This window comes from Scatophagus argus, chromosome 23 (assembly GCF_020382885.2).
Source record: "Scatophagus argus isolate fScaArg1 chromosome 23, fScaArg1.pri, whole genome shotgun sequence".
In the NCBI taxonomy this organism is placed as follows: Eukaryota; Metazoa; Chordata; class Actinopteri; family Scatophagidae; genus Scatophagus; species Scatophagus argus.
Window position 1 is genome coordinate 562,607 of NC_058515.1, and position 18,821 is coordinate 581,427.

Sequence of the window (18,821 nt, forward strand, 5' to 3'; positions counted from 1 at the left end):
AGTTGTTAGCAGATCATTTTGAAATATTGCACGGGATAATGGAACAATCAGGAGCAGCCTTGGTGTGCTGTTGGGTGAGGAGCTGCAGGTGACGGACTGCACACGTCCAGCTTCTCCTCCTGTTCAAACTCAAAACTGTGTGCAGCATCAAATCTGATCACAGTGTGCAGGGGGTTTCAGACTTTTAAATAAAAAGGGCTGCCAGTCAGAGTCATGTCTCCCAAATAATAAATATAAAATAAGAATAAAATGACTCCATCAAAAAACTTTAAAAAAAATAAAGCAAGTAGCAATGAAATGTACATCACCAAATTCTGGCACTGCAAAAAACAAATTACCCACGACTTAATTCTCTTATCAATAAGTGCAAGTAAATTAGGCAAGCGAAGCAGTCTTGGTGTGTATATGAGTGTGTGCATGTGAAAAACTCACCCAACATTCACAGAGTTTGTTTTTCCAGTTACCTGCAGTTCAGTTCCAATCCACTTCATAACCGTAAAAAGAAAGACAATTCAGAAGCCGGCCAAGGGTTTTACCTCAGATCCCAACAGAACAGTTTTGCCCATACTAGCAAGTCTGGACAATACACACATTCACTGGTTTGTTTCTCTCCTGATGCAGACTCCGCAGGTGTGTGTTTTACCACAAGCCGGTTACAGTGACAGGGACTTTACTTTATGCCAAAGTTATAGCTGGTGCCGCTCTCCTTCACATTCTCTGAGACGCATTTACTGTGCATGCAGTAATGCCAGCTGTGAACTGTCTCTGCTGGATTTAGACAATCTGGAAACAAATTGCAAAGGCCAGTGTGAGTTAATGCTGTAAGTGGAAGGACCTCAGCTTTTGCTGTCATGACCTGTTGGCTCTCCTCCTCCTCTTCATGTGGCTTTGTGGAGCTGACGGAGTTGGCTTTGGATTAGAGCAAGTCTTTTTAAAGGCAATTTCCTGCTGCGGACCAATTGCTCTCCATTACACATTACAGTATTGTTATATAACAATAATTTTCCATCCAGACCTAACAGTGAATGGATGCAGTCTTCACTGCTGTATCATTACTATTGATAAAATTCATGACTTCATGCTGAAGCTAGCAAGATACTTCAAGTAAATGTCGAAATATTTCTGGGAAGCTGCATGATCGAGACTCTCAACTATAGTGATAAATCCGACACTGAAGTTCTTCTGTCATTATTTATCTACTTTCTAATTTGAAAACAGTTATTGTTGTTGTTAGTATTGTTGTTAAGCCTTCAATGGCAATCCCATAATGCCTTGGGTTGAGTCTGTTGTACCATTGTGGCAGCTCTCATCTCAAATGCTCTGCACAGTTGAACTGCATGTGGAATTGCAGAGGCTTTCTTGCTATGCTGGGCAACTGGGTCACTTGCACAAATGCAACAAAGTCAGATTTTAACTCCCACACTCTCTTATTCGACCACTTTGGTTGCAGTGTGAACCATGATAGGTCAGTGAGAGCACTGTATTGTACTGTGTATTGTTATTGTTATTATTTTGTACCTACAAAGTCCAAATATGGGCCATTTCTGTATGAATGAGTGGATTTAAGGTTAAGATAAGAACTTAAATATATTTAGGATGCAGTTTGAGGTTAGGCACTCAGTGTAGTCATTTGTATTAAATGTGGGTGCGCATACTATGTCCAGCACCTCCTTTTTAGCCAAACTGGAGCTCCCAGATTTCTGGTTATCTTTTGCAATAGAGAATAGACAACCTCTCCATCCCCCAGAGCAGACACACACACACACACAAAGGCACACACTACTATTTCCACCCCCCACCTATTGTTCAGACAGCCCCCCTCCAGCTATGGGACAGTGAGGACGGGTAGAGCTCAGGCTTTAGGAGCGACTGTACAGAATCCAAATACGCTCACATTTACTGTACGTACAGTCAGGCACAACACACATACACACACAACACATTGAACCATGTGGCTGTATTCATTAAGGCCATGTGAAGTGGTCCTGAAAATGAAACTTGGCTTTCTTTGTTAACTCTTTGTAAAACATGGCTTAGCAATAAAGTATGTAGCCTTTCTTCTTTATTGAACACAAAATTAGACCTCCTCCTCTTTTATGTACTGATGTCATTTGTAGCTATTTTTAGATATCAGAAATAGGTTGGGTTTTTTTCTCCTTAAATATCATCACTTTGCTTTTGCTTTTGGTCGGAGTCTTCCAGAGGTCTGAGTAGAAGCCTGAACAAAGAGATGGAGTACCTCCTCCTGCTCCTCCTCCTCCTCTTTTTCCAGCAATCGATAAAAAGCCATTGGGCTGTCTGCCATTGACAGACTTCTGTCTCTTCCTGCTGCCTGTGAAAGCTCAGTGCTAATGGTGGAATTGCTGCAGCTCTATAGACAATCTGTTGATGCTTTACTGCATGCTCACATTTTTCACCCCATGTGCATCCTGATGAAGAGTTTAAGTGATACACATATTTGTGTAGAGAAGAAGATGTGTTGATGACAGGGTCGGTACTGAGCATGCCCCATAATCATTAGGTAAGTGGAAGGTTTGAGAGGTAGGAGATTTTTGATGGAGAGAGGAAGCAAAATAAGGTCACAGTAAGAAATTGTACATCTGGGCCAGATGGTTCACCTTAATTCTTAATTGACATTAGTATTGGTATTCATGTATCCTTCAAGATGGATGGGAATGGCCTACATACAGTAACTCTGAAAGCAGGAAGCAGCCAATAGAAGCTGTTTCTGCAGCTGCTCACCCAGTTTGTTCAGAAGTGGACGAGGGTTGACCTTGCCAAGATTCTGTCACAGCAGTGTGGCTTCCCTGCGCGGAGCTGCTTGTTAATTTTAGGTTGCTGGTTTTGGAAAAGAGAGCTGGTCCTGTCAAATGGCACAAGGACCCATCAGATCTAAAAGCAAAGTATGAATTTGATTGATTTCATCAGGGTTACGTCTCTGTTCGGGCTCGGAGACTACAAAGTTAAAAGTGAAAGTTTGCATTTCAAACTGAGGGCAAGAGAAGTGTAACAAAAGGACAACAGCATATCTTGGCCTCTGGTGCATTTCTTTCTTTCTTTTTTTTAACTGCCTCTTGTGAACACTCTAACTTTGTGAAAGTGCTGCTGAGTGCTTTTCAGTTATTTTCCAACGTCTTTTTTCTTGGTTTCTTTTTCCGTCAGCCTGAGTTTTTCCTCCTTTGTTTTATATCAAGGGCTAAAATTGTTTATTTATTGTTATTATTATCTTGTTGAAAGGTCTCATTCTCTATCATGTTATTTTTTTCCATGGCATTTTGCCATTGTTTGACAGTGACAGGAAACACGATAGAGACAGAGGAAGGTTACAGCTGGGTTCAGACTGGACGAAGAACTTAAATATCAAATGATATTATTGCAAATAGGAATAGGGATGGCCAAAAAAAAAAAAAAACGCAATCTAAACTTTGATCTCTTTTCTCACTTTTGACATGCCAATTGTTGTTTATTGAAAATATTTGAAAGAGTACATTACCCTCTTGCTAGTGTTTTATTTCTGTCTTTAAACATGTTCAATTATACATACTTTTTTATAAAGTTGCTCAAAAAGAAAAAAAGAAAAAAAACAACAACAACAACTCGTATTTCCCACATTATGGATGTTTTCACCCATGATGGGGGGGGGGGGGGGGGGTACTTGCAGAAAAGGAGGCACGGGTCTAATGTTTGATCGTCTTCATGTGTTGTCAGATCTGTCTAAGAACCGTCTGTGTGAGCTGCCGGAGGAGCTCTGTCAGTTCATCTCTCTGGAGACACTGAGCCTTTACCACAATGGGATGCGTTCATTGTCCTCCAGCCTGGGCAACCTCCAGGCCCTCACCTACCTCAACCTCAGGTAACTCAGCAACGATGACACACACACACACACACACACACACACACCATCTGAGTCACTTAGCTAGTTCTCATTGCACTATGAAAGGCACTGGTCCAGCTCGGTCTGCTGCAGCTTGTGATTCATTCTAACAAGCATTACTGCTCTTAAAAAGCCCAAACTCAGAGTCTAACAGGTCCTGACTCACCAAAATGTCTAAAACATTGTCCAGAACTTATGGTTCTTGGTGCTCTTGCAGCTTGGCTCCTGTTTCCGAAGGTATGGCCAGTCACCATACTGCCCATCAAACTCAGAGTCACTCCTCAGATTTTGCAACAATAACAACATTGCTACAACAGATTATCCAAACCATGTGTTGCCAGTTTTTTTGCACCATAGACTGTTTTTTAGATTGACAATGTTATTGTTTTTGCTGTTAGCATGTGTTAGTATTCAACACTGTAAGATAAAAGTGTAACAGTCTTACTATACAAACACAGTCTGTGTGTGTCCTGTTCACAAATCAGGTAGGTTTCATTCCAGGTGTGATCTCTCTGTTTATCCTCACTGTGAAGTAATGAGAGAGAGAGAGAGAGAGAGAACAAAGCACTTACGAGTGAAAGAGTGGGCAAGCAAAGTAACAAATTTAGAGAGAAAGAAAACCTTGATTTTCTGTCTTTCATTCGGTTTGCCTAAACTTGAAACTACAGAAACCACTCAGGTCCCAACTTGTTTGAATCATGTTGCTGCCATCAAATTCAGAATAAGCTCCAAAATTTGTTTTTTTTCCAGGAGCATCTTTATTAGTATACACTCCAATGACATGCGTTTATTTACGATCCTCCAGTCTCATTTTTATGTCCCACCAAACTTGATTGCAGGCTTTTCTACACCTCCAGTTAGCACATTATGCTAACAAAAGCTTTTGGTTCTCTTTTCTACACCTCCAGTTAGCACATTATGCTAACAAAAGCTTTTGGTTCGCATTTTATATTGAAATCAAGATAAATCATGGGCAAATAGTAATCTGATATTGATGTGCACACATCAGTTTGACTGATGGTTGTATAAATACCCAACGCATCAGTTGCTAGGAAGGAATATGGATATGCTGCACAATGTAAAATGTCCAATACGTAAATAGTGGAGATACGTTTTTTTTTTTTTGTTGGACAGCGACGATATATTTACAAAATTCAAGTTGATGAGGTAAAACATTAAATATTGTCTCTGATTATATGTCAAAAAGGTTTGGCAAATGATCAAATTCCACTTTATTTGTGTTTTTACACAGTGTCCCAGTTTTTTTAATTGAGCTGATTATAGTTTGGGAGTACGTTTGGGAGTGAGGGACAGGGAGTGTGCCAAGTTGCGTGTAATTAAGGCAAAAATAACCAGAAATAGCCTCTAAAGTAAAGGGATATATTACTCAGCACTATTTTTGCAGAATTTTGTCATTTCCTCGGGTCCTTGTAGCCACATTTGGAACAGCTGATGCACATCATTTCATCTATAAAAGTGAAAATGAGCGCATCTGAAATGTAATTTCTGTGGTAAAATGTGTGGTAGATGGGGTAGGTCAAAGGTGAACCGGAAACCAAACCCAAAAGAAATTTGTGTCCGTTTTGCAGTTTGTTTATGCTTTCAATGAATTCTGTCTTGGAACAACAAAACCACACCATAATTTTACTGTTGCTAGGAGACCAGAAACACCCTCCAGGTGGCTTGTAGTACAGGCAGCAAAAGTGTAGCCTCAAAGTAAATATACTGTTTAGTAGAAAATAACTAAGACTGTAAGATAATGTAGTTGCACATTGTTATACTGCTTTTGTTACTTCTAGGCTGGACTACTGCAACTCACTATTGTCAGGATGTCCAAATTATTCTATTAATAACCTGCAGCTGATCCAAAATGCAGCAGCTAGAGTTTTAACAGGAATCAGTAAAAGGGATCATATCTCCCCCATCTTAGCTTCTCTTCACTGGCTTCCGGTAAAATTCAGAATAGACTTTAAAATTCTCCTACTTACATATAAGGCCCTAAATGGACTAGCCCCATCATACCTGCAGGATCTAATAGTCCCATATATTCCCAATAGATCACTCAGATCACAGAGTGCAGGTTTACTTACAGTTCCCAGAATTTATAAAAGTAGAACGGGAGGACGAGCCTTTAGCTATCAGGCACCCCTGCTGTGGAACCAGTTGCCAATCTGGGTTCGACAGGCAGACACCACCTCCACTTTTAAGACTAAACTTAAAACCTTTCTGTTTAGTAAAGCATATAGTTAGCACCAAATAAAGTGTGTAGGGCTGGTAGGCATAGTTTCACTCACCTCATGATATATAGCCACAGGTAGAATAGGTCTGACTAACTGTTAATCTTTAAATCTCTATCATAGCTAAGCTGCTATAGGCCTACGCTGCCGGGGGACACAAACATGATCCACCAAGCAGTTTCCCCTCCTCCTTCTCCTCTTCTATCCTCTCCCCTCGTCAGATTAACATGCAGTTCATTATTTTATGTCACTAACTGTGTGTCCAGTGCTCCTCGTAGTCTTGTGTCTCTCCCTCCCTTTCTCTCTCTCTCTCTCTGTATCTTTCTGCAGGTATCTCTCCATCCAGATCTTCAAGTTGAACTGTAGCCGGCTCTATGACCAACCCAATGTGTATTGTTGACATCTGCCTGTCATTCCTCTATGTACCGACTATGGGCGGGGTGGTTCTCCCTACGGGCCGAAATCGAACTGATAGGATAGTGTTTCTCAACATCACATAAAAAAAAAAAAAGAATACATGAATGTTACAGCAGTTCATTATAATTTTCATTACTATAATTTTCTTATAACTTGTGAAATGTTAAAATCATATTGAGGTGGTAGCAAAAGTGAAACTAAACAGTTGAGATTTTGTTTTGCTTATCTTTTTAGTAATGTCATTTCTCATGTTGTTAATTGCTTTCCTGCCTGTACAACATCCATTGCACGTCTGCCCGTCCTGGGTGAGGGATCCCTCCTCTGTTGCTCACCCTGAGGTTTCTTCCATTTTTTCCTGTTAAAGGTTTTTCTGGGAGTTTTTCCTTAGTCGATGTGAGGGTCGAAGGGCAGAGGATGTTGCTGATGTTATGTTAAGCCCTTTGAGACAAACTGCTTGTAAAAATGGGCTATACAAATAAAGTTGACTTGACTTGACTTGACTTATAGGTTAGCTTTAGCTACAATGTTAAACTGTCTGTTCTAAATGTAATGAAATCTGTAGAGCATTTCAGTGTCATGAAGGAGGGCTAAAGAGTTTGGTCTAGACCTGCTCTAATTGGAAAGTGCCATGAGATAAATTTTGTTGTGAATTGGTGCTATATAAATAAACTGAATTGAAATTTAATCGAGTTCAGCCTTCCATCAGACTCAGCTGGTTATGCCACTGAATGACATCAGTGTCTGCGCGTGTTTGTCTCCACAGTCGTAATCTCCTGTCCAGTTTGCCCCCGTCGGTGTTTCAGCTTCCGCTCCTGAGGGTGCTCATTGTCAGCAACAACAAGCTGTGTTCACTGCCTGCCTCCATATACTCCCTCGCACACCTCCGACAGCTGGTATGATATACACACTTACACTCTCACACACATACTGTTGTCTCCAGTCAACAGTATCTTTCTGTTCTCTCGGCAACAGCAGGTCAGTCAGCGATTTCTATGGGAACGGATCATTTTATGTCCTTGTGGACCGTAATTAAAAGTCCACAGTGTCTGCATCTAAAGTCTCCGTACTTGGCGTGTCTTTCTCTGTCAGGATGTAAGCTGTAATGAGCTGCAGTGTTTGCCTGTAGAGCTCGGCCAGCTTGAGGGTCTGAGGGACTTGAACCTGAGGAGGAATCAGCTCACCACTTTGCCTGAAGGTATAGACGCAGTTGACCTCAAACCTGTCTCTGTTCATCTCAGCTCACATTGCTCTCAGTGCTTTTTGCTAAACCCAACTAACTGCATAAACCTCAGCAGTGTCTTTGTCCAGACTTCATAGTGTGATTCTGCACAGTTTATCATTTACACAGGTCGGTATTCAGTGCATCTGTAATTACACAGGATGGTAAAGATAACTTTTCCGCTCATACTAAGCCTTGGTAAGTCTGTAAAGTATAGCTGTGGCACCCTAAATAAATGATAGCTCTGTGAATACCATGTCTAGTTGGATGGTCATTACATCATTATTGTGAGCTATTGATTGTTTACATCTAGAAGTGCTGAATTACTTCTGGCCATCCTAATTAAATCATCAGTGCCTCATTCTCTATTATCATTACGTAAAAGAACATGCTTCCTAAAAAGTAAAGAGTAAACACAAAAATTTAAAATACTTAAAAAATTGGCTTTGCTTGTGATTTTTTTTGAAGAAGGAAAAAACCTGAGGCATACACGCAATGTGTTTTGGTGGGAAAAACTAAATGAAAACCTTTATTCGAGAAATTAGTGGAAGTAACTAATATGGTATTCAGGCTTCACTTTCAGAGTCTAAGGAGACAACAAGTCAAGGCCCAAATCACACAGCAATTGCTCATTGTATCATACAGAAATATCTGAGCTCCCCCTCGTCCGCCTCGATGTGTCCTGCAACCGCATTTCCCGTGTGCCCTTGTGCTACCGCCACCTCCGGCATCTGCAGAGCATCTCACTGGACAACAACCCGCTGCAAATGCCACCTGCGCAGATATGCTCCAAGGGCAAATACCACATCTTCAAGTACCTCAACATGGAGGCCTGCAAGAGGAGCCAGGAGGAGCTGGAGAGACACCTGAGGCCTACTGGATTCAACAGCTGGTGAGGAAGACTGGAGGCAGAAAGGGGGAAAAGTGGCTCCTGCCTTTACCTTAAGGAACAAGCACATTCCCACTGGTCAAATCTCCAAGAATATCTCAGTCATTTTTGGTATCTTAATAGTACTGGACATAAGTGTTTTTGCTACCATTAGCACTTAATGACACACTCTTGTGCTACAATATGAATGATGTGAACATACGAGAGGCAACACAGCAGGATGTACAGCACATATAGATGTGATGGATGATAAATGATGACAGTGAACGGGTACGTCAACTGAGAGGAAGCAGGGTTTAATCAAATATTTATAAACTTGAATGGACCTCTTTTAACTTCCTAGTGAGCTGTTTTCAAGAAATACACTGAGATAAGAGAAAATGTTTGCCCTCCAAACTCATGAACCACTATGTAACTGTCTATCAACATTACTGCTGTGTATTTACTTGTGTGTGCTTTGCATGTATCCCTTCAGTCTGTCAGACCAGGAGCTGTTCACAGGTCAGTTCGGAGGACTGGACTCTGGCTTCAACAGTGTGGACAGCGGCAGCAAACGGTGGTCTGGGAATGAGGTAATACTCCTGGACAAATGAAGTCAGTACAGATATGACTGTAGAGAAGCTTTTGCAGGGAATCAGAAAGCTGAATAATATATACTATATATATGGTGAGTGGAAAAATGTGCCATATTCAAATGCAACGATACAAGAACAGCCTACTTGTCATCAATAGGCCACAGATCAGTTAGTCAACGAATATCTGTCTGTCTGTGTCCAGTCAGCCGATGACTTCTCAGAGCGATCTCTTCGCATGGTTGAGGTCAGCAGAGACCAGCGGAACCTGGAGGAGGAGGACGAAGAGGATGGATCTCCTCTGGAAGCTAACAAAGGTGAGAAGGGACGCAGCTGCTGTTTTTCATGTCAAAGTATTAAACTGTAAAAAAAGTAGGTAGGTTTGCCTCTTTCTCCGGCCTAAAATGTGTCTGATACAGTAAATAGGTTTGCACGTTTAGAGAAAGTCTCCTCTTCCACACTGTTTGCAGTGAACGGAGAGGCTGAGCATGTGGACTTCATTGACAGCAGTGTGACAGAGGAAGAGGAGGACGAGATCAGGATGGATCCACCCACACCTCCTCTGGTACCAGCCATTCAACATCTAATCAGCTCTTGTGTCAGATCCTCTTGTTTCTCATCATCTCGCCTCCTGTGTTACTTAACGGACAATTATGGATTGTTTTTCTGATTTCCAGGAGCAGAAGGAGAGTTCCCCACCGCCGCAAGCCCAGGACACCACAGTATGCAGGTCAGTCTTGTCAAACCTAAGGTGTCCTTTGCTTGTTGCTGCTCAATTTTAACTGAAGAGCGAGTTCACAAATAACAGAAACGTAAAACAGTACTAGAGTGAAAAGCGTAAAACAATAGTATTGGATAAAAGCAGAAAACATTCCCGTAGCAGCACTGTTCTCTTTGGGTTGACTCCACACCTGATGTGGTGATGTAGTGCTGACGACTTGGCAGGGCACTCGGCCTGTCCCGTCTGTAACCCCCCTCCAGAACCTCACACCTGGGCAGAGTTTGGTCAGAATCATAAGCTCTCTTACTGTTCAGTTGAATAAGTCACAAAATATCAACAAATCAAATCTTCTTATAGTTATCCTCCTTAGTAAACAACAACCATATGCCCTCCGAATTCAAGTTTGTCTCTCACAGTGAAGTCACTGTCTCTGTCAGAGCTGCTGTAAATCACCTCCTCTCTCCATCCCCTGTCTGCAAGCTGGCCTCTGCATTTCTCTGAGACTGGGCCTGATCTGGTTCACTGGGAGGCTGCTGAGCCCCGCTTGCCCACAGTTTACCCCCCCCCCCCCCCCGCAAGATCCAAGGTTCAGCTGATGATAGTCGTAGATAACTAAAGCAAACAGGATGGCTAGCAGCAGTTTGTTGACATGTTGCCCTCTGTAACTTTAGAACCATCATTGATTTCTGGCCATATTTCACAAGCTTGCTCCTTTTAAGCGCTAAACTGGGATCATTGTGTTTCAAAACAAAAGTGGAAGAGGCCACTGGTCTTCCTGATGGTAGAAGGAGTGAAAGGTGATTGGAAAATATCACTGTGAATTTGCTAATCCTCGTCAGGGAGGTAGGATTAAGGACGAAGAGTCAAAGGCTTTATGGGAAGTGTCTCAGTTTTCCATGACACTGTTGGTGCTCATCAGGGTCTCGTTTGTTTACAGTTCTTGTGTGAGGTGTCTCAGTATATTTTGAAAAGCGTTCTTCATCTTCTTCATCTAAACTCTGGTGGGAATCTGTGTGCTTTGTCACTCCAAGTGACACAGAGACAAAGTTTCACACCTCTCTCCTTTCCTGCTTTGCTTTACAAGGTCACCCTACAGAGTGTTTGAAGAGCTGGGAAAGTCAATAGACTGCAGCTCCCATTACTTACACTGTTGGCCACTCACTCAAACTCTGCAGGTTGAGTGCTTGTGGTTCTGTTATCTTGGAGAGTTAACAGTCTTGATTTGCTCACTTGCTCAGTCTGCATTTATTACTTTGTCACAACATAACAGCTTTGTGTAAACAGTCATGTATCTTACAAAAGTTAATGTTAAACAAACAACATATTATACAGCATTGTAAGCAATCAGGCAATTTCTAACTTAAGAAAATGTATGTTTTCAATTTAGAATAAGTCGGTTACCCAGAAAGCAGACACAGTCTTGTTCCAGCCTCTCAGAGGTGAGGGGATCCACAGCCCAGCATGTCAGCTCGCAAGTGTTGACACTTAGAGAATGTTTTCAAAACCAGATGTGTAGAATCATGTGAAGAAGGAGAAAATTTATCCTGTTTTGGGTGCCTAGTTGGTTTTTTTTTTTTTTTATATTGGTATCGAAGGGAAAAATTCTGATATCATGACAGCCTTAGTGGATGTTAACAAAAAAGCATGTGTACCAATGACAAAAAACCCCCAAAAATCAGATTTCACACAGCTTGTTGTGTCTTTTTCCCAATAGAAAATGCAAAAACTATGGTGCCTTTGTCAAGATTCACAAGCTGTAGAAAGAAATGAGCTGAATGTTGCTCACTCTCTTTATCAGCTGGTAATCAAAGAGCAGCAGACAGTGGACATTCAGTGTCATACCAACTGCCTCCTGTGCTGCATGACGTCACTTCGTCATGCTGCCACGTAACAAACAGCACGCCACCGCAGCTGCTGACCCTTTCCCTATTTAGACAAACTCTTTGTTTGCACATTAAGAAAGATTGAATGGGGACGTCATCTTTCTGTACCACAGCAGCAGTAATAACTACGTCCATGAAAACAGCAGGAATGCATGGATGAGACGGATATGTACAGAAATAACTGCACCTAGCAACAAAGCAACCCCACTCCCACACAGTGTGGGTAGCATACAACAACGCATGCAACAGATAGCACACTGACTGACTCAGGATAAAATGCTTTCAGAATATTTTTGTTAAACATACCACTACACGGTTTCTGTCCAGCTGCTGCAGATTTTTCTTCTTGTGAAGTGTCGTCTGCAGCAGCAACATTCACGCCCTCTCTGTGCTGAAGCTGTTATCATGCAGTTCTGTTGTTCTCTAACTAAGATAACTGCATTGTTTAGTGCCCGGCACTCCACTGGCTACATGTTCATTTGTAATGAAGGGCCATTGTTCTCAGCCCGTGGAGCAACAAGCAGCATTGCATGAAATTTCTGAGTTTAATTTAGTCAGGGCAAATTAGTGCTCAGATCCTCATTGAGGCTCATATAGTGTACATGATTACTATCTGTTCACCGGACAGCTCCCTCTCACTGAGGGGGATTCAGTTTAGCTGTTGCACAATCCTTCACGTTCGTGTTGTAGTTTGAACAAACAGGTGTTCTGAATCTTGGTGTCCAACACCTCCTTTGGGACTTCTCAAAACAGAATACAGAGACTTACAATGAAAACTCAACGCACAGTTTCTAACCAGGCTTTTAAATATAACTGGTTTACGCAAAACTGACCCCCAAAATGAAAGTACAAGCCTGTCAGATCATTTCCATAGACTTGACTTCAAATGATTTGTTTCTCATGCTGTTCTATATCTCACTTCAAGCTTTTATCTGCTCTAAATTGTATTTACTAAAGTGTTAGCAACGTGAATTTGGCGCATGTTGTCCTGTTGTGAAACAAAATACACATGAGCAATCTTTTCCTAAACCTAACCACGTGGTTTCTGTGCCTAACCTTTGCCAACGTGCAGTTTTGTGGAAGGCATGTGAGTGGCACCTTGTGTGTCTGTTTGAGATGGGCATGACTAAGCGTTGGTATGTGACAACCTGGCATGAAGGGATATTACTACATGAACTTAAGAACACTGTGTTTGAAAAAAAAAAAAGAAGAAGAATGATTTCATGTTTTTATGTATGTACTGCATAGTGTTAAACCTTTCAAGGAGTAAGAATTGTGTTCCACATTATAGCAGTTTACACAGTCAGAATGGATTTCAAAACCATTTCATTACATAATAAAACTGATGCTTTATTTTGTCAGGTACCCACATTGGATAGACAAAAATAAAGCCTTTCAAACAAAAACTATAAAAATAAGGAATCGGCCTACGTCAATGATGAGTAGTTATGACAGGCAGAGCTGCAGCTTATGTCCTATCAAATCTGTAACTCCAAATTAACCTGTAAAATTTGGCAGTATTTCTCTGCTAGAAAGTGGAACAAGTTCATAAAGTTTATATTACAACTCCTGGAACCATCGGTGGAGGTAGCTGTGCCGAGGATAGTTCTAAATTGGGGAAAAAATGCATAAAAATAGTAAGTATTTTAAAAGGTATTCACATCAAAATATTTCAATGTGATGTGCCTCATTGTGTTCTCTGCCTCTTTCTTTCCAGGTCCAGCCTCCACGTGGAGGTGGGCCCCCCGTCATCGGCCTCCTCCTCTCCCCTGTCCCCCTCCAGCCCCACCCTGGAGGAGCGCAGGAGGCCAGGTACCCTGTTCATCTGGCAGGAGAGAGAGCGTTTGCAGCAGCAGAGAGAAAAGGCCAGGTCAGCACTCATTTACATTCCCCATGGAGAAATCTAGAACAACATTTGGTGCTTCCATGCATTCAGAAAAGACTGCAAGCGTCATACCTCAAAGTTTACTGCTGGCAGAGGAAAAAGCATTTGATGCCTGGGTTACAGTGTGTGAATGGATTGGACAGAGACATTACATGACATTAGTAACATGCGTGTTCCCCTGTTTGCTATCATCATTGGAACACAGTGTGAATATAAAGGTGTGTGGGGCAGTAAAGGAGCATCTGCCTATCAGAGGCTACTTCCTCCTGTCTGACTCACATCTAATTATACTCTCTCCTTGTCTAAACTCTCATTTTGCAGTTTGTTGAAGTTGAACACCAAAACAGGAAGTCATGTGGCCACTGCACCACCGACAGGAAGTAGTTCAGCGTAAGTAAGGCCTGTTGAACAGATAAAACGCAGCTGAGCAGAAGCAAGGAGACACATGAGAGTTACTTTGAAAGTTATACTCACTTCCATTCATCCTTGCTTAATCCCGTTCTTTGTTGAATTACAAATGGAGTAAATCTTGAGGGCGTGGAAAGTTTTGATTTTCCATAGTGAACAAACTTTGGTGTCTGTCTCCCCCTAGTGGTGCATCTCCAGAAAACAGCAACTCACACTCAGGCCTTCGGCAGCGATGTGCAGTGAGTCATGCCCCTTGTTCCTTCACTAAACAGAGCTGAGAGATGCATAGTGTCACTCCATTGGTGAAAATGTGTATTATGTTAATTTTGTTTTTGTTTTTTTTTTAACCCAGAGTGCTGACCAGATGAGCACAGCATCTCCTTCAATACATTTGCATCGCTCCAGCAGCAGAACAGGTACCACACATATAAAGAGCCATTCATATGGGAGCTGCTGTGGGCTGTGACACAGCAGAGGCTTTGTTGCTGTCAGGCTTTGGCTTTCACATCATGTGTGTCAGCTGCTGTTTCCTGACACCTCCTCTACCTGCCTAAACTGTCCATTTCTGCTGTGACTCTACCCTCACACTTCCTATCAGCTGTCCTGGATTGGGTAACCGTAAAAACTATGATTCATGTGACCTTACCAGTGCACTTATTGGTGGTTAAACTGACTGCATACACACTCTCACATAGACAATGATGAGATTCATTGCTCTTTGTTGACCAGGAAACAGCAGTTGATCAAAGTCGTAGTAGCTGCGATGGTGCTGTTTATGACATCACACAGTCTTCCTCAGTTGATGGATTTTACCCAGACGCTGGGAAAAATTTGCTCAAATATTGGGGAAGTATGACAGGAATCATTAGACAAACCACTAATTATTCTTCCAGCAGTATAATTACAGTCTGCGTAATAACAACAAACAAACAAAAAACACTCCTGGAAATTTTCAGGCATTTTGTCTGAGCTGCTGGAGGACCTTAATCAATGTTGGCTTAAAGTTGAGACTGATTATAGCCGATGACTTCAGTATAGCCTCAGTTTCCTTCAGTAAATTGTTATAATAATGGACTTAGAAAGAACATAAAGCGCCATCCTACACCAGGCCTGTCCTTATCCCTCATTGCTCTGAGCAAAGTCCATCAGTCAGACTTTTGCCGTGGCACTTTATGAATGAGCGGTCTAAGACGTGCTATGTGAGTGTGTCTTACATCACACATTTACATCATTAACACAAATGGTTGTGTCAGATGTCCCGTCCTCCCCGAAGACGTCTCCGCCACCCGGCCAGGCTCAAAAACCCAACAGCTTCCTGTTCCGCACCTCCTCCCGCAGCAACGTCAAACCCACAGGTACATTAACAACGCACACACACACATCCCTTAAACCTCCATTCAGTGCTCCAGAAAGCTCCAACACCGGCTGTTGTCTTTCTAGCGGGACCAGTCTTTACTCTTGGTGAATCTGGCAGAAGTGAGTCTCGCATGACTCTCCGTTCTCCAAAAGAGGAGAGAGCAAACATCACACAACTGCGCAAGGTAAACCGCACAATGCACATACTAGGTTGGATCAGTTGCTAAATCTTACGCAATTCTTCTTTCACACATTATTTTGTAGTTTTGTTTTTAGTAGAACACAATACAGAGGAAGAGTGTTGAGACAGCTCACCAGGTGGTAACACACTACAGCTCATATGTTAGTTAGCTTAGTTAGCTAGAGAGGCATACAAGCAACAGGTCAACAAGTAAGAATCACCTCAAGTCCCACCTCAGGTCACATTTCATTCCAAAGGAAATGAAAATGACTAATGCTTCATGATGTTTATGTAGCAAACACTCATATCTGTAGCTGACGGTAGGCTGGCTGACTGATATGTAGTTTTCAGTAAATTCACACAACTGTTTCAGGTGGGAGGGTTATTTTTTCTTTCTGCATGTCCTCAAAGGCCCTCAGCCTTTTCGCACTGTGACAGCATCACACATATGTTCTGTGTCATCTTCTTCTCAGTTCATTGATGATGCAAGATGCTGACATCTAACACATGCAAAACATTGTTATGATAAGCTTTAGACTTGGTGTCTCATGGTGGCATAAGAAGCTTTTTAATGCTGACAAGAATAAAGATGTGATGTAACGCTTCCTCCGTGTCTCCCTGCTCAGACTCTGGAGTCTCGGCTGAAGATCACTCTGCCGGAGGATCTGGGTGAGGCCTTATCCAATGGCACCGTCCTCTGCCAGCTGGTCAATCACATTCGCCCACGCTCCGTGTCAATCATCCACATTCCCTCCCCAGCAGTGGTGAGTGTGATAAACGGCCTGTCAATGATGACTTTGTTTCCTCTCATGAGGACCATCTGTTTTCTCATCACTTGTTTACTGGGTAAGTGAACTGAATAAGTCCCACCTCAGCTCTTATATTTTCAGGAGGGTTTTTAAAACACATCAATTATTCCAAGTGAAAAGTCTAATTCATAAGCAGTAAAACACAGCTCTGTTTAATACACTCAGGAGTCTTGCTGCTGCAGCTTTGTGCTGTCTGTTAACTGTAAGCTAATATTAGCAAACAGTGCTGTACAATGATATTACTGAGAGTGTGATTCTCCTTGTACTTGTACTAGTGTTCCAGTTCGTTTACATTTATGTGACATTTGTTATACTACAAGTAGGTCTCTTAAACATCAAGTAACAAGTAACTGATGCAAGATGATTAAGCCAGCGTTCAGCACTGTGTACAGCCACCCTGGTATTAAAGGCACTATGGGTTAATTCAATCCAATTCAATTCAGTTTATTTATATAGCGCCAGTTCACAACAAATGTTATTTCATGACACTTTCCAATTAGAGCATGTTGAGACGAAACTCTTTAATTACATTTTGTAATACAGAGAGCCCAACATTCCCCCTTGAGCAAGCACTTGGCAACAGTGGCGAGGAAAAACTGCCTTTTAGAAGGCAGAAACCTCGGAGCAGACCCCAGCTCAAGATGGGCGATCATCTGCCTTCACTGAGAGAGAGAGAGAGAGACAGACGGACAGTCAGTCAGTCAGACAGACAGACAGACAGACAGACAGACAGACAGACAGACAGACATAGAGGGGTGTGGGACGTGAAAGAAGGAGCACACAAACAGAGATGCATAGCAACAGCAATACCAGAAGTGTTGGAACTGTAGATAATGATAATGATGAAGTATACAGAAGGTACTATGGTAATTATGATAACAATAGTAGTAACAATAATAACGGTAGAATTCAAACAGATTATGACTAGACAGTAGTAATCACAGTAGGTTTCAAGCAGGACCGCAGCAGGAGGTCCAACCACAATCCATGGGAACCTGCGAGACGAGAAAGCACAAGGACTCCAGGGAAGTTGAGTTAGGATTTAAAAAAAAAAAAGAACTAATTTATGCAGGCAATTAAATGAATCAGGGTCTCTAAAACCATCATTCTTCCTCTAAAATTAATAGTCTGCAGGTCCCTGTTACATTTGAACATATTGTAAATTCTTGAAATCCAGTGTTGAAATAAGAGCTTGGGCGTGGCCAGCATGGACTGTATTTAATTTCATCACAGAGGCATATTCAACACTCATTCAACAACCATCACTTCTACTCTGCAGTTTGCTTTCAGTGCTGTTTCCAACAGTGAAACAACTTCTGTAACAAAGGAGCTCTGAACAGGAAATGTAATTCAGGTGTCCATTTGTTGCCTCCATTCAACTCATAGTTTTCTGCAGTATAAACAAAGAAACAATGCATGAATTAATGCCATAATTAATACTTTCAATCAAACTATTCAATATTAGGGCAGAAATGTAATAAAATGTGAGTTAAAACAGAGTCTGTCAAGCGGGTAGTTCACAGTATGACTCAAAGGGGGGCAGGACTGGAGATACTGGAGCCGGATAGTTTTGTTGTTTTTGTTGTTTTCCAACAATTTCATGTGGTAAAGGAAGCATTTGAAGGAGAATTCATGAGCGCTTAGGAAGAGACAACCATGGTGCCACACCAGCCCTTACACAAGGGCTGCAAGGCATTGTGGGATGGCATTATTTGCTTCCTTTTGTAAAGGATGGACTAGTGTATCCAATGCTAAAGGAGATGAGAACTGAAGCTTTGAAGCACCTTTCCTCAGCATTTAGACAATTCAAAGAGCTTTCATTATGGCTGCTGCTTGGATACTTCAAGGTCGTTTCACTCTGTTAGGAACCTTCCAAAACAGAGAGTGTTCAATGTGGGGTTGATTCAGTGCTTCACTTCTAATGTCTCATGTCCATACGCTACACTGTACCGGAGAGGAGAACATCATGCTCCACAGGACAGAAACTTTCAAATCAGCACCTCACATTCATCTGTTCACAAAAACGATCAGTTTGTTAAATGTCATGCACTGCCTTTACCGGCCACAACAACTTCAAAGCACAATTGCGTTTTACTTTTCTTCGGTCTTCATGAATTGAATCCTTTGTCCGTTTCTCTGTGCAATTTAATTCCAGTAAAAAAAATGTTAAAAATGACTACGCAAGGCAGTGTGGCACTGCAATGTGAAGTTAACTGAATGAGGTTGTCTGGTATTATTTTCAGCCAAAACTGAGCTCAGCAAAGAGTCGACTCAACGTGGAAAACTTCATTGCTGCTTGTCGCAAGCTGGGAGTCCCTGAGGTAAAGTCTCGTCATGATTCTCCCTCTCCTTTCAGTACAACTCATGAGC

General features: G+C 41.9%; 1 protein-coding gene across 3 annotated transcripts in view; it reads left to right on the forward strand.

Annotated features, from left to right (window-relative positions):
* lrch4 (leucine-rich repeats and calponin homology (CH) domain containing 4) overlaps window positions 1-18,821 on the forward strand; it is a 47,638-nt gene that overhangs the window by 19,904 nt on the left and 8,913 nt on the right. For 2 of the 3 annotated variants that reach the window (XM_046380229.1, XM_046380231.1), the window contains exons 2-17: window positions 3,709-3,853; window positions 7,292-7,421; window positions 7,618-7,723; window positions 8,393-8,639; window positions 9,112-9,208; window positions 9,414-9,525; window positions 9,679-9,773; window positions 9,886-9,938; window positions 13,530-13,682; window positions 14,019-14,087; window positions 14,290-14,344; window positions 14,458-14,521; window positions 15,359-15,460; window positions 15,546-15,646; window positions 16,269-16,406; window positions 18,695-18,772. In XM_046380229.1, coding sequence (XP_046236185.1) covers window positions 3,709-3,853; window positions 7,292-7,421; window positions 7,618-7,723; window positions 8,393-8,639; window positions 9,112-9,208; window positions 9,414-9,525; window positions 9,679-9,773; window positions 9,886-9,938; window positions 13,530-13,682; window positions 14,019-14,087; window positions 14,290-14,344; window positions 14,458-14,521; window positions 15,359-15,460; window positions 15,546-15,646; window positions 16,269-16,406; window positions 18,695-18,772 — 1,745 coding nt within the window. The remainder of the gene's footprint in view (window positions 1-3,708; window positions 3,854-7,291; window positions 7,422-7,617; window positions 7,724-8,392; window positions 8,640-9,111; window positions 9,209-9,413; window positions 9,526-9,678; window positions 9,774-9,885; window positions 9,939-13,529; window positions 13,683-14,018; window positions 14,088-14,289; window positions 14,345-14,457; window positions 14,522-15,358; window positions 15,461-15,545; window positions 15,647-16,268; window positions 16,407-18,694; window positions 18,773-18,821) is intronic. The other variant, XM_046380230.1, reaches the window with a different exon arrangement.